The sequence below is a fragment of the Chelon labrosus genome, assembly GCF_963514085.1.
Source record: "Chelon labrosus genome assembly, chromosome: 4".
NCBI classification, from domain to species: Eukaryota; Metazoa; Chordata; class Actinopteri; order Mugiliformes; family Mugilidae; genus Chelon; species Chelon labrosus.
In genome coordinates this window covers 13,617,042-13,629,959 of record NC_140340.1, presented here as the reverse complement: position 1 = coordinate 13,629,959, position 12,918 = coordinate 13,617,042, and the positions used below count along the sequence as shown (strand labels likewise).

At 40.8% G+C, this 12,918-nt stretch overlaps 1 protein-coding gene across 1 annotated transcript in view; it reads right to left on the bottom strand.

Annotated features, from left to right (window-relative positions):
* The window catches only part of vgll4b (vestigial-like family member 4b), a 17,416-nt gene extending 7,521 nt beyond the window's left edge, over nucleotides 1-9,895 (bottom strand). Inside the window, 2 exon segments of the mRNA XM_084542795.1 lie at nucleotides 3,792-4,020; nucleotides 9,490-9,895. Coding sequence (XP_084398921.1) covers nucleotides 3,792-4,020; nucleotides 9,490-9,571 — 311 coding nt within the window. The 5' untranslated portion in view covers nucleotides 9,572-9,895.
* Nucleotides 9,896-12,918: the final 3,023 nt, after the last annotated feature.

The window sequence follows — 12,918 nt, the reverse complement described above, 5'->3', positions numbered from 1 at the left end:
GGTAAATCTTTCAGAATTTCAATCATGCAGAAATACTGATAGAAATCAGGCCCATTTTTGCCAGTTAACTGACTGCAGAGAAAGAGTACTGAAGAAAATCCTTTGTTATCAAAGCTGGGACAGATCGGATATGGGAAACAACCACAACAAAAAGGCAAAGAAAACATGCGAACACACACACAGACACACTGAAGAGAAAAAAACACCCATGTCTCCATCTTTTCCTCACATGCTCACTACATAAATAGTCTCATGTAAAACAAGAGGGTAACAATGACTTCACCAGCCTTAGCCACACACACACACACACACACACTAACTCTTCCTCTCTTATTTTCTCCCATTTGGCCTCTAGAGAAACCTCCATGAGAACAACTTACTGATGAAGTTCCCAGTAGCAAGCAGCTGCAGTTTCTGTACGCTACAGCTCTTAGTGCAGCAACTTGACTTATTTGGATTTTGCGTTTAACCCATATATCTACAGCACTAGCTTTAGAATAGCATGTATGCAGCTTCAGATTGCATACAACTATAATCTGAGTCCTTATCTTGTTGTCCACACATCTTTTCAGTTGTTTAAATAATGTGTAGTGGAGAGAAATGGAAATGATGTCTGATTATCAGGCATTAAGAAGAAAAGCATGAAAATGGATCATCTGTTCCAAGCAATGACTTCCAGACACTTGCTGACTCTCTCATATTGTCTGAACTTATTGGGTTCGTCAGTCTTAAACTTTGCCATTAATGGCATCAGTAAAACCAGTACCTATTCAGTCTTGTGAGTGCTGAATAGACACGCTCCTGTCACTGGCTCTTATTTTTAAGGAGGTTGAAACAGCTGAGAAGGAGCACTCTACTGGCAGGCCTACAACTGCAGAGCGACGGGCAGGCAAGCAGGCAGCAGCAAGCTTCCAGCCCGCAGGCTCCAGTGGACAGGATAAGGCTTCTTTGTTCAAGACTCCTCCTACTCGTCAGAGAAAATGAGAAAGTAGCCCCTGCTGCCTGACCTCACCCCACACACAACAAGCACACACACACACACAGATGAACACAGATGAGCACAGATGGGAGAGCAAACATGCACGCATTGACAACACACACAACGACACGTGTGCATACCTGCACAAACACATGCATACTCCATATAGCCAAACAAATCCCATCCACGTATTATCATTAGGACTTACCCCTATAGCTTTTACATGCAGAATTTATCCATGCAAACTTTTACGAACTTTTTTGTATTGCATTAGTGACGGATCTTAGTTGACAAATCTCTCTCACAGTCATATTTCTTAAACACACCAAAGTAGAATAAATTTTATCATGCCAGTTTATGTTGCTATATAAAAAAAAGCTGGTTCAGAGAGTTTTTCTCACCCCAGCCTGTGCCTCCCTTGAGTTCAGCTTGTTGTGATTGGACAACAAAGGAAACCTGAGCGTTCTCCTTTGCAGCCCCACCCAGAGCCTGAGGTGTCAGGTGTCTGTCTGTGTCAACGCTCGCCAATAATATGACCAAACTTACAGACAAAACAAAGCCGACTACAAGTGACTCAAAGCAAACTCACAAAACTTAGAAACCAACACAATCAGCACACAGGAAAACTGCCATTTGTGCAAAACAGAGAGGGTTTTAGAAAGAGGAGAATGAACACAGAAGCTTCTAAACAAAAACAGTCAACAACATTGAGCAAAGCAATCAGTGCGGACAAAAAAACAAGCTACACAGACAGAAGCAGCCAGCAAAATCCAAAAGCTAGAAAGGACAGATAACCATCTCTGGACTGAAATGCACTGTGTGTGCGTGTGTGTGCCATTTTCTGGTTTTCTGTCTAGCTGTTTCCCAAGAACTAAGTCCATCATTTTCAAATTAAGCCTAATCACTGTCCCTACAATTGACAGATGAGTTAAATGAAACGGAAAGTTTCTCTGAGTTAAAAAAAAAAAAAAGACAAGTCAACTGCAAAGTGCCTGCTGATGTTTTTTCCCAATGGTGGGTGTTTTATGTGCTATTTTTAACTTAACTCTTTCTGTAACAACAACCCATCATTCTTCCCTTTAGTGCAATCACTGGACAGGCAGAGCAGCTAAATCTAGAAGCAAACTTTTCAGAGGCTGACTCTGACTACAAGTTTCAACAAGTCACTCAGCAGTTACCTTTGCCAGGGGAAGAATGCCCTCAGAGAAACCTCAAATTAAATGACTATAAAAAGAGGATGGCCCAGAGGGAATAAGGTTTCCAGGATAAAGACGTTTAGATATATATATATCTTTGTGAACCAGAAAGCCATGAATTGCCCTTCATGTTGCAGCAAGTCAATGACCAATTGGCTTTTGTTTGGTAGAGATTAACCCAGAGCACTTAGAGTCAAATGACTTCAAGGTCATAATTAAATAAAGGGATTGTGGCTTATGTCTAGAAAATAATCATGTTACAATGAGCAGTCTGAAAAGTCTTAAACATCACAGACTTTTTCTGTTTTCTATCAGATATTTTTTTTCCAGAACCTTATTCCAACTAAGCAAAATGGTTGCATGTAGGATCTTTGGCGAGGGAGTTGCAACACCAACTGAAAGCTGATACGACAATAAGTCCTATTGTACTACAGCACGGACGTACAAAATAAAAATTCAACTTGTGATACACAAGTAGGAGCATTTGCTTATCAATGCATGCAGAACTTAACCGCATAGTGAATATATAATGTGGAAAACAACAGAATAACACACCAAGGGGAGGATAGATTTACTGCTCGGTTTCACGAGTATAATGTCAATTCTCCCACCACTGACACATGCATAACAGAAAACAAGATGACTGCACAAATGTCAGGACACACAAGCTAATCCTTTGTTACGTGAACCCAGATGGTCACAAGACTGAAGAACAAAGACCCTCCCCCTGTGCCACAGGAACAACTTGATTCACAAGTAATTCCTACCTGTAACCCAATACATCTGTGCCATGTCACGCAGGGAAGTGAATATATACAACTTCCGCAAGTGGCTTTGTCGTTTGAAGGCTCATCAACTAAAAGGCCTTAACCTGTTCTGGGGAAAAATATTCCTCTCATATTATTTGTACAATATGCTGTATGCTGCAAACAAAAAATGACTAAATACACAACTACCAGTGGAGCTTTGGAGCTATTAATATGTATCTATCAACTGTATCTTCCACTGCACTCCATTGTGTAACCTCAATGCCTAAAATGTTATAAAAACAACAATGTCACTTGTATTTACATCTGAACAAACTGGAAGCAACGAGCATGCCTGCAAAACTGCACAGCTCTACCTAACACCTCCTTTCCTCTGCAATAAATAGCTACGGCTGGAGTCCCATGACTGACTTAGTCATGACTGCCTCTGACTCCACTGCCCCCAAGCCCAGCAGTCCTTCGCCATCAACCAGCACTCCAGAATCTCTGGAATCTCTGGAAGTGGGAATGTGGGAACGCTGGAGACGTAAGCTATCTTTCTGTTGTGCAGTCTCTGTTTCCAAGCGTCCACAGACCTGCGGCTATAAAGAGTGTTCAACACTGCGGAGCCAGCTAAACCTGGCATAGCACCATGGAGTCCAAACTGGGACTTCTGAGAAGGCCTGCCTGTGCAGAGCTTCACATATGGCCACTAACCTTCACAAGCAAAAAAAAATGTGTTTTAAAGACTTTACTAGCTTTTAGAAGGCAATGTCATTCTGTCACTTCAGAATGTGTTAAAAGGAGATGATGTCTCCAGTGATGGAGAGATTGAGATGTATATTTCTTTATTTTTTTATGTGTACTCACAGCTGTGCAGCAAATAGTCGACTCATCTTTGCCACATGCTCGTTGTCGTCCATGTCGCTGTCCCCCTGGTCCCCGCTTAACTTTCTCTTCGTAGGACTGATGGGAGGTGGACCTGTCCTGTGGCTGGAGATGGAGGAGGAAGATGACGAAGATGACGACGAAGAGGAGGAGGAAGATGAGGACAGGGACAGGGATTGGAGTCTGGGGTCCCCTCTCAAAGCTGCTTCACCTGAGGAGGAAAGACAGCAAGGGAAAAACAGTTAAAATGAGTTATGAATGATATGGAGCCGGTACTTCAAAGAACAGTCAATATGAGTCAGAGATCAGGTGAACACCTTTACACAAACTAAGTACGATATCAAAATGACGACTGTGTTATCAATTATATTGCAAAATAACACATGATCATGTATACTGCTGGCAATTTAAAACATGGCTGAGACTGAATGCACAGTTGCAGTAGTTGTCAATCCACCTGCTTCAAACCATACCATAAAATGAATGTAAACTATGGTAACTAGTCAAAATGACAGCATGCTAAAGAAGATAACCGTTATGTTGAAACTTTTAATCACAAAAAGTACTTCATGATGGTGTTTTACTGTACAGACTGTGCTTCAGTTCAAACTCAAACTAGATTTTGTTGACTTATACAGTTTGCTGAGAGAGGCACAAACCTCTGGCATTAGCAGAGGAGTATCTGGTTAGGAATGTTTTGGAAGAAATAGTTGTGGATGGATTTCGCACATGTGTGTGTTGTGTGAACTATTTCTCTTTCTGCAGTCTTGTCCTGGTACAGAGGGCCTACAGAAGTGACCAGTGAGTGGGAGTGAAATCAACAGAGAGTCAGGAAAACTACCACTGGCTCTGTCTCAGCACGGGGACTTTCCACTGCTTCAGCCTCATGTATCTGTCTGATTTTTCCCAAACAAAACATAAAGCCTGAACTAAAATTCCCACTGCATCTCACAACCTTCTTCACAACCACTCTCACACCAAAAAACTAATTTGTTACCAACTCTAGTCACTAATATCCCAATAATTTTATACTGAAATACAGCATTTACAAGTTAATCATTTTACTATAGATGTTGATGCTTACTCTGCATAACTTTTGAATGCACAAGGTCATAAAATCTGATCTGAAACTCATTTAGAAGACATGCTGCTGCCTTCTGATGCCATTACCACACAGTGAAAAACAGACTTTGTATTGTAACAAAATGTCTGTATGTTTAGTTTTAGCGTGGCCGAAACACAGCAGCAGCAGCAGCAGCTCCTCCTCTCGCTCTGTCTATGGCATGTTCCTGCTCGCCCTACTGTGTACCATGGTAACAAGGGTGACATCATTGTTTCTGGCAGGGCAGAGGGATGGCAAAAAAAAAAGAAGGGGGACTGTGACACCACACCGTCCAATCAGGATCCAGGACACATAAAGGCTTATCAGTGAGTGAAGCTCTCAACAAAAGGGTGAATCTGTGAGTGTTTCCCCTGCAAACAAGTAAGACATTTGACCGCATGGAGTCAAACTCTGTTGACCTGACTCCTACTCGACACTGAACCTGAGCAACAATATACTCAGTTGCCAGTTAAATACACCGACTCAAAACTAGCGCAGCCCTGCAATAAATGATAAAGTTGCAAGGTTATGATGTTTTGTGTCTGTTGACAGTGAGAGAAGGTTATCCATCTTGGAGAAGGCAAAACCACTTTCAAGAAAAACTAAACAGTGAGTTAGACAAACCTTTTATACATAATAAACTAGCAACTGGATATCTACTTTTACTTCAGCCTTGAGTTAGGCATGTCTCTTTCTACAAGCAGTAAAAATGTAACCATAACATTTGCTCAGCAGCCACAAAATAAATTACAGAAATAGGCAGAAGGATAATGGTACAAAGGACCAAACCACCCTGTGCAATTTGTTTCTAATTTACCCTCAAATGAAGAGACGGATGGGAACAAGGAAGGTAGAAGGAGTACTGATATAATCACTGCCCTGATACATGAAATAGGCTGTAGCTCATTTTGTATGTATGAGAAATAATGTCTAAAAGGCACTACAGCAATAATATTGCATAACTCTGCAATATTGGGATTTTTCTTACATTAAACCAGCAGACAATCAGTATAAAGAGGGCACTAACACAAAAGTGAAACTCCACTCTGTCTTTTTCCCCTCTGTGCTCTCCCAGTTCATTAGGTCCACATGATCAAAGCCTATTTCTCTTGATACAACTTCAAACAGCTTGGAATCAGGATGAGATTGGATTACAAACTGAGGCGGACCTCTCTCTCTCTCTCTCTCTCTCTCTCTCTCTCTCTCCCCATTCCCATCACTCTCTTTTGCCCCCTTCTGATTCTTAAAAAAAGATCCTAAAAGTCCTAGCACGTCTTCGCTCTGCAAAACAGCAAAGTAGTTATTTTTGGCTGATCTAACCTGAACTTGGCTCTCTGGGTTGCCTTTATTATTTAAGTCTCTTATTTAAGTATTTCAATATTTAAAAGGACATGCAAAAAAAAAAAAAAGCTCTTCCACTGAAGTTCTTGTCTATATGAGTTGCACTTTTAAACCAGATGTTAGATTGATTTGCTCTCTGACAGAGAGAGACAGACAGACAGACAAAAAGGGAACCAAGGTTGACAGAAGTACATGGTTTTCAGCCTTGTTTATTTTCTCCTGCTCAGCAGCAAAAAGAGGAGGTCAGCATTCCCTGCATCCCTCGCCGCCAGGCTTACAACTGATAGTAGCTTCTATCTCACAATTGACCAAAAGCAATCATTTCCAAGAAGAATGTAACCGAAGCCACTACTTAATATGATCAGGAAACAAAATTAGTTGAAATTAAATGGGAGCAATTGGTCAGCGTGGTATTACAGGAGACTGATGTCTAAAGTTAGAAGCCGTTTAGAAAGCTGCACGTGTAGGACATTTAACTTAATTTGGTGTTAATGTGACATGTGATGGTAAACCTATCCCTGAAGTGCTCACAGGAAAAGACCAAAATTCACCGTCTTATCCTACACGTATTCATGACAGCATGGTTTGATGCCAATCCGCCTTTGTGGCTGTGTTACCTGGCACCATAAGCACTGACTGCCAGCACTTCAAGGCCAGCTACTGGCTGACTGCCTTTAATATTGCTGGTAAGTAAATGAAATCTGTCATCATGCATAGCTGCATACAATCCATCACTTATTATAAATTTACAAATCTGACATACCCATCCATTCTAAAAGGTCTGCCACTGATTTTTCTACAAGATTTAATGTAGTGCATAGACAAAATGGAAAGGATAGGATAGGCAATGTAGATGAATGTCACTTGTCATCTGTTACATTTACCCAATCATATTAGTAAACTCAAGGTCCGGTCTTGTCTGTTTGTCACTTCATACCCTTCCAAATGTCTTTCCTGAACCTTAAATCCATTAGTTCATATATATATGTTCAAAAGAACTCAGAAATCAGACTGGATACTGTATTTCATCAATAATATAAAAGGCATACATCAGCTGTGTCAGATAGTCAGATCAGTACTTGCTGATAAATGTCAATGCACAGAGCAGAACAGAGCTGGAGTGCACCAGTATGAGCATGCAGGTGTGTTTGTCGGGAATCGTACTTGAGTTGGTCTGCTCATGCACATAATAACAAGTTAGGACACCCACCATATGACAAAGCCCTTCCAACTCTTTCTTGGCTCAACATGTTTGAACACCAGGGGGGTTTCTTTCACCTGTTCTACTGGTAGCCTTTTTCCTGTTCTTTTATCTTTGTGTTCTTATCACGAGGCACATGATGGAGAAAGATTTTAGCTCAGTCAGCTAAACTCAACGTGCATGGGAAACGCAGAAAAACAAACAGAACAATCCTGCAGAGATATACTTCCAGAAAAAGGGAAGTTAAAAAAACAAAACAAACATTTTATACAAATTAGAAGTATGATTTAAACCCCTCCCCTTGTCCCCCAGCCTGTAACTTTTTTCCACAGTGAATGAAACAATGAAACATGAGACAGGTGAAGGTTTGTGGCTACAAGGACAACCCCCTTTCCGACTGGCATCAATCCCAGGCCGGTGGCAGCCTTATCTGCAACACCTTCCCCGCACAGAAAAGAAAGCTTTAAGAAAACTGTCACTAATATTTCCTCCAAACTACTGGGCAAAACTTGAATAGTCACATGTCTAAATGCAAGAATCTCACCTGCAGTTTGCCAAACAGGAATTACAGCCACCCACCAACACTTTTCCAGGAAAGCATTAGAAATAGACAAAAATATAACTCTGTTGACAGAGGCCTTAATCACAAGCCAAACCACACACAAAAAAAAATAAATAATCTTTTACTTCTGCTGCTGACACCTTCAGTAAAAAACAACCTTGGCACAGAAAGTAATTTTCTGTATTTATCATGCTCCACTCTGGCACTCTCAGCAGAATGGTTCACACAGTTTTAATAGGAGCACTACTACAGGTTGATTATACGTTACATGTCCAGGAGAGCTTTTAACTGCTGCACAGTGGCACTAGGTAAAAGTAGGCTAATGCACAGCAAAGAGGCACAGAAACGTGACAAGAAAAATCTGCTGACTGGTTTAGTATGAAAATGCTCCACTTGTGCCTTGCTGCAAGGTGTTGTATTTTGTATAGATTGTCTATAAATCACCACTTCAGAAAAGACTGTGAACAGTCTTTTTTTTTCTTCTTCTAATCTTAAAATGTTATTCCTTAGACAAAAGACAATATCAGTTAGTTGTCATGTAAAAATCTCAAAAAGCTGCATACCTGCTTGTGAAACTAGACAAAGAAATGCTTCTCTTTGTTTCCTTTATTTGATCCTGCAAGCTGGAAAAGAGGCCAGGAACAGGACAGAGCTTTCATATAGCCCCCCCAGACAGACTGGGTGATATTACAACGCCTGACATGTGAGGAGAGGAGCTACACTACTCCAAAGTCAGCCACTCTGCAAAGATATGGACGTCTCTTGCTCTGAGCATTCATGACATAACATGAAATCCAATACTGCCAATGCCAGAAACAAATTATAAAGCACAGAGAAGAAAAGCAATCTCAACTATTATCAAAAAGGAGAGAGACAGATTTTAAAATACAAAAGCACGTATGCTGTATTGGATCACAAAACAACCCAATGTAGAAATCCTGGACAGTTCAGTAGGACCTCAGAAATTTAACCACAAATAACTTCTCAACAGAAAAGTAAGCTATGAATAAGAGCGAGCAGGGAGTGAGATTATCTATGTAAATACCAATACAATGAGTCAAGCGAACATATGGCTTATTTTTACAACACTTTATCTCCGAGAGTTTTCCTTTAGGTCAGCAGTCAGTAACACACAAAAACGATAAGCCAAGTCACTAAATCAACTTCCAGTCTTTTCAGATAGCACACAAATAGAAATGGTTAACGCCAACTACGTTGCTACGTAACGTAGTTAGCGTCAAGTTAAAACCGTTGAAAGCAACAACCAGTTTAAGTCGGTATTTGCGTAAAATAAATTCATTTATAAATTCAGTTAGTATAAATATTAAATTATGCAACTTTCTACTGCTGTAAAGTAGCCGGTTATAAGTTAAATAAAGTCAGCTTAAGAGAAAACTTGCTACGTCGTTAACGTAACGGCCACTTCGAAGTTTTAAAAACAACCGTAAAAACGCCCACAAATACTCCCGTTTACCTTCGTAGCAGAGAATACCGATGTTGTTGTTCATTTTGTCCAGGTACTGGTAGTTCAACAGGTCCATTTTCGTTAGTAGCATTTATCGGGTTTTTAATTATTATTATTTTTCTTTTAAAAAAAGAGAGAAAAGGGAGAAAAAAAGACCAGCTTTTTTCTTCTTCTTCTTCTTCTTCTTCTTCTTTTTCTCCTCTCAAGCGACGGTCAAAAAGGTAAAGGCCCAGCCTCGAACTTTCTCAGGAAAAAAAAAAATAAACAAAAAAAAACCCTTTATAAAATAACCAAAGTGTTATCGCAGTTGTTTTAGTGAGTTTACGGTACTTTTTTTTTTGAAACACGGATAAATGTATAGCGGTGATAAAGAGCAAATAAAAAAAGAGTAGCGTCAGTTCTCCTCACAGCCAGCTGTAAGTCGACTGCACTGACACGCAGGCTATGCTTGGTATGACTCCTATGCTGCACCAGTGGTTTCCTCTGCTGCTGAGAGGTGCGCACTGGGCATGCTCGCTAAATCCCTGGAGCGCCTCAAATATCAGGGATGTTTTACGCACAAGATCAGCCTCTCCAAACACATCCAGAGAGAGAGCGAGAGAGAGGGAGAGAGGGAGGGGGGAGGTAGAAAGAGTGAGAGAACACCCCCCAAAAAAGCTGCAGCTCGACCCCATATTAAATCTTTAAGGGAGGCTACAATACGGTTAGAAATAGTCCCAGTGCTGAAGTTTTGCCAAGGGATATTCAACATGTCAAATGCTGTTGACGCACATGGGAGCCTCTCCAGGAATATAGAGGAGATAACTGTGGAAATCATAGGTGCCATAAAAGTACGTTAAGACCTCCATAACCTCCTTATCGCTGGCTGTGAGTCCCTGCAGGACTTATTATGACAATAGTAAAGTGGTGGCACAGCAGCCATAAAGTCTCATAAGTAATTATAAAGTTGCCTGTAAAAGGATACTGCAGGAAAAGTATAAGAAAAAAAAACTGAGGGTAAATAACAACGAGATAATGCTTCAATTTATGAATTTGTTGCCTATAAACTCTTCTCACAAATCTACATGTGCTTTATGTGTGATATATAAACAAAGTTTGGTCCCTAAAGAAGCTAAACTGACATGAATTCTTCATATCTGTGAAAAGCTTGTAAATTGTCTGTAGTTGCCATGTAAAATGAAAGGAAAACATACTTCTCTGTGCAGATTTTAAAAGCTAGGAAAAGTTAGAAAAACCTCCAGTGGAGTCTCCAAACTGTTAAGAGTGGAGCTCTCCTGCCCCCTGGTGCCTGACATGGGCTATATGCGTTTCCTCCTCAAAAGGATTGACGTTCAGAAAAAGGAGTAGGAAAATAGGATGATGAGAGGAAACCGCTTCCCTCGGGACAGATGAACCGAACGTGAATATTACTGTCAACACATCACATGGGGTGGAGTGGAAACAGCAGAGAGCAACGAGCTCCTCTGGGGTATTTGACTGGGAACACAATGAGCCGGGTGTCTCTGTGCGAGTTTACATACAAACACACACGTGTGGTTTAAGTGTGACGCACACCTGCAAACACACAGACTGGAAGCATCATGAAAAGGTGAGATGAAATACTGAGAAGTCTCTGTAAACAATTAAGTGTTGAACAAGACAAACCCGGAAGTTGGCCTTTTGTTAGAAGATTACAGTAACATGAAAAGAATAAGTGAAGTACACAAAAAGGAGCTAAACAAAGATAATGCTTTAAGGTCATAAAGGAAGAATAACAGTATACTATACCTCTAATGCTAGTGGTGGATTTACCTCTCCATCCTTTGCTCCATGCAGGTGAAAAGCACTTAAATTCTGTGTTGAATTTCATATGACAAATGTAAGACAGATTCACAGACTTCTATCTCACTAAAAATGTTTCCTTTTACTTCTAACGCTGTTCAAACCTGTGTATAAGAAACTTTATCCCCTGTCTCCCTCTCTTTCAAACACACAAGTGCCAACAAACACGGTATGCATCCATATAAACAGACTCATACACCCACTCCATCCTGCTTCACAAACACATGAGTCCAAAGACCTCCCCCCTTCTTTGCACACAAACACACGCACACACAAAGGCCTCTACCCTCTTCCCTACTAGCCTCCCCCTCCAACCACCAACGCTCAGAACCAAGGAACATGGTCCTTGCCTCATTGGACGGCCATTGTCTCCAGTTTCACTCACACAAAAAGTTGAGCTCAGTTCAGAGTCCATTCATTGCTGCTCACGTCTCACTTAAAGATTGCCTAAAGTATGAGGCCTGCCAATGAACACTGTTGCGTACTAGCGCAGCACAACATGCTTGAATTAAAATCCAAAGCTTTATAAAGCCCCAGAAATTTCGGTACCGCAATTTTTCGGGAAATATGTGCGGTTTTAAACCTCAAAGCTGAAATATAAGGAACAGAGAAAGGCAGGTACATTGCATCTGCGCACACTAACTCTCAGCCAGAAACAAACTACCGCCTCCTCATAGCAGTAAATCTACAGTGTGGTCCCTTTGCCTCCCTGCCAAACTACACAAACACTGTCAGTGTGTGAGTATGAGGTATGCCTGCAGTCTATAGTTCCTTCTCTTCTTTCAGTACTCTCCAATGAGGAAAAGTCACATGGATGGTCACCCATGTCAGTTCCCGCCATCGATTGCATTCTTTTTCACGTTGTAATCCTTCCCCTGAATGTTAAATTTCTTAATTATTTGGAGCATAGGAAACTTCGGAAGCTTCCTAGATTGCATTTAATTGTTCCTGACCGCCAGAGAGAGTAAATTCATAGAACTAAACTTACATTTGTAACTGCTCCCCTCTTCAGATCTGCCTAACGAACCATTGTTGGTTGACGTAAGCACATTTCTACAAGTGCACCAGTTCGTGAATGTGACCCCAGTATGCTGCAAAATACGGAGAGATGTACCTGGTTCTGATTAGCTTAATCAGCATTGTGTGAACCCATCTGGCAAGGGCTTGAATGTAGAGGACATTCATTTATCTGTAAAAGTGCCTCACTATAGCTTTAAAGACCTATGCAGTAGATCATGGATAAATTGGATGTTTTAAACAACTGCTGCTGCTTTACTTAGAAAAATCAGAGTATCTACTAGAACAACGAGAAGATGTTCACTGGATAAGTGTCTGCAATGGCCTGCTGATGACCTTTTTTCCAAATATATTCAGTCACACTCAAGACACTTAACTGAAATGTGTCAAAGTCATGGTGAAAGAAAAGTCACGAAACATAACGTTTTGTACTCTGGGGATTTGGGCTGCCTGTGCAAAATGTCAACCTGACAAAGTAAAAAAGAACAACTGACTTGAAAAGTTTCTGAAATATTTCAGTTTAAACCAAAGTGGCGTACCGACCAATCAGCTGAAAGCACTGGGTTTACGTAAAGAGGTGACATCTGAATCTTTCATCAG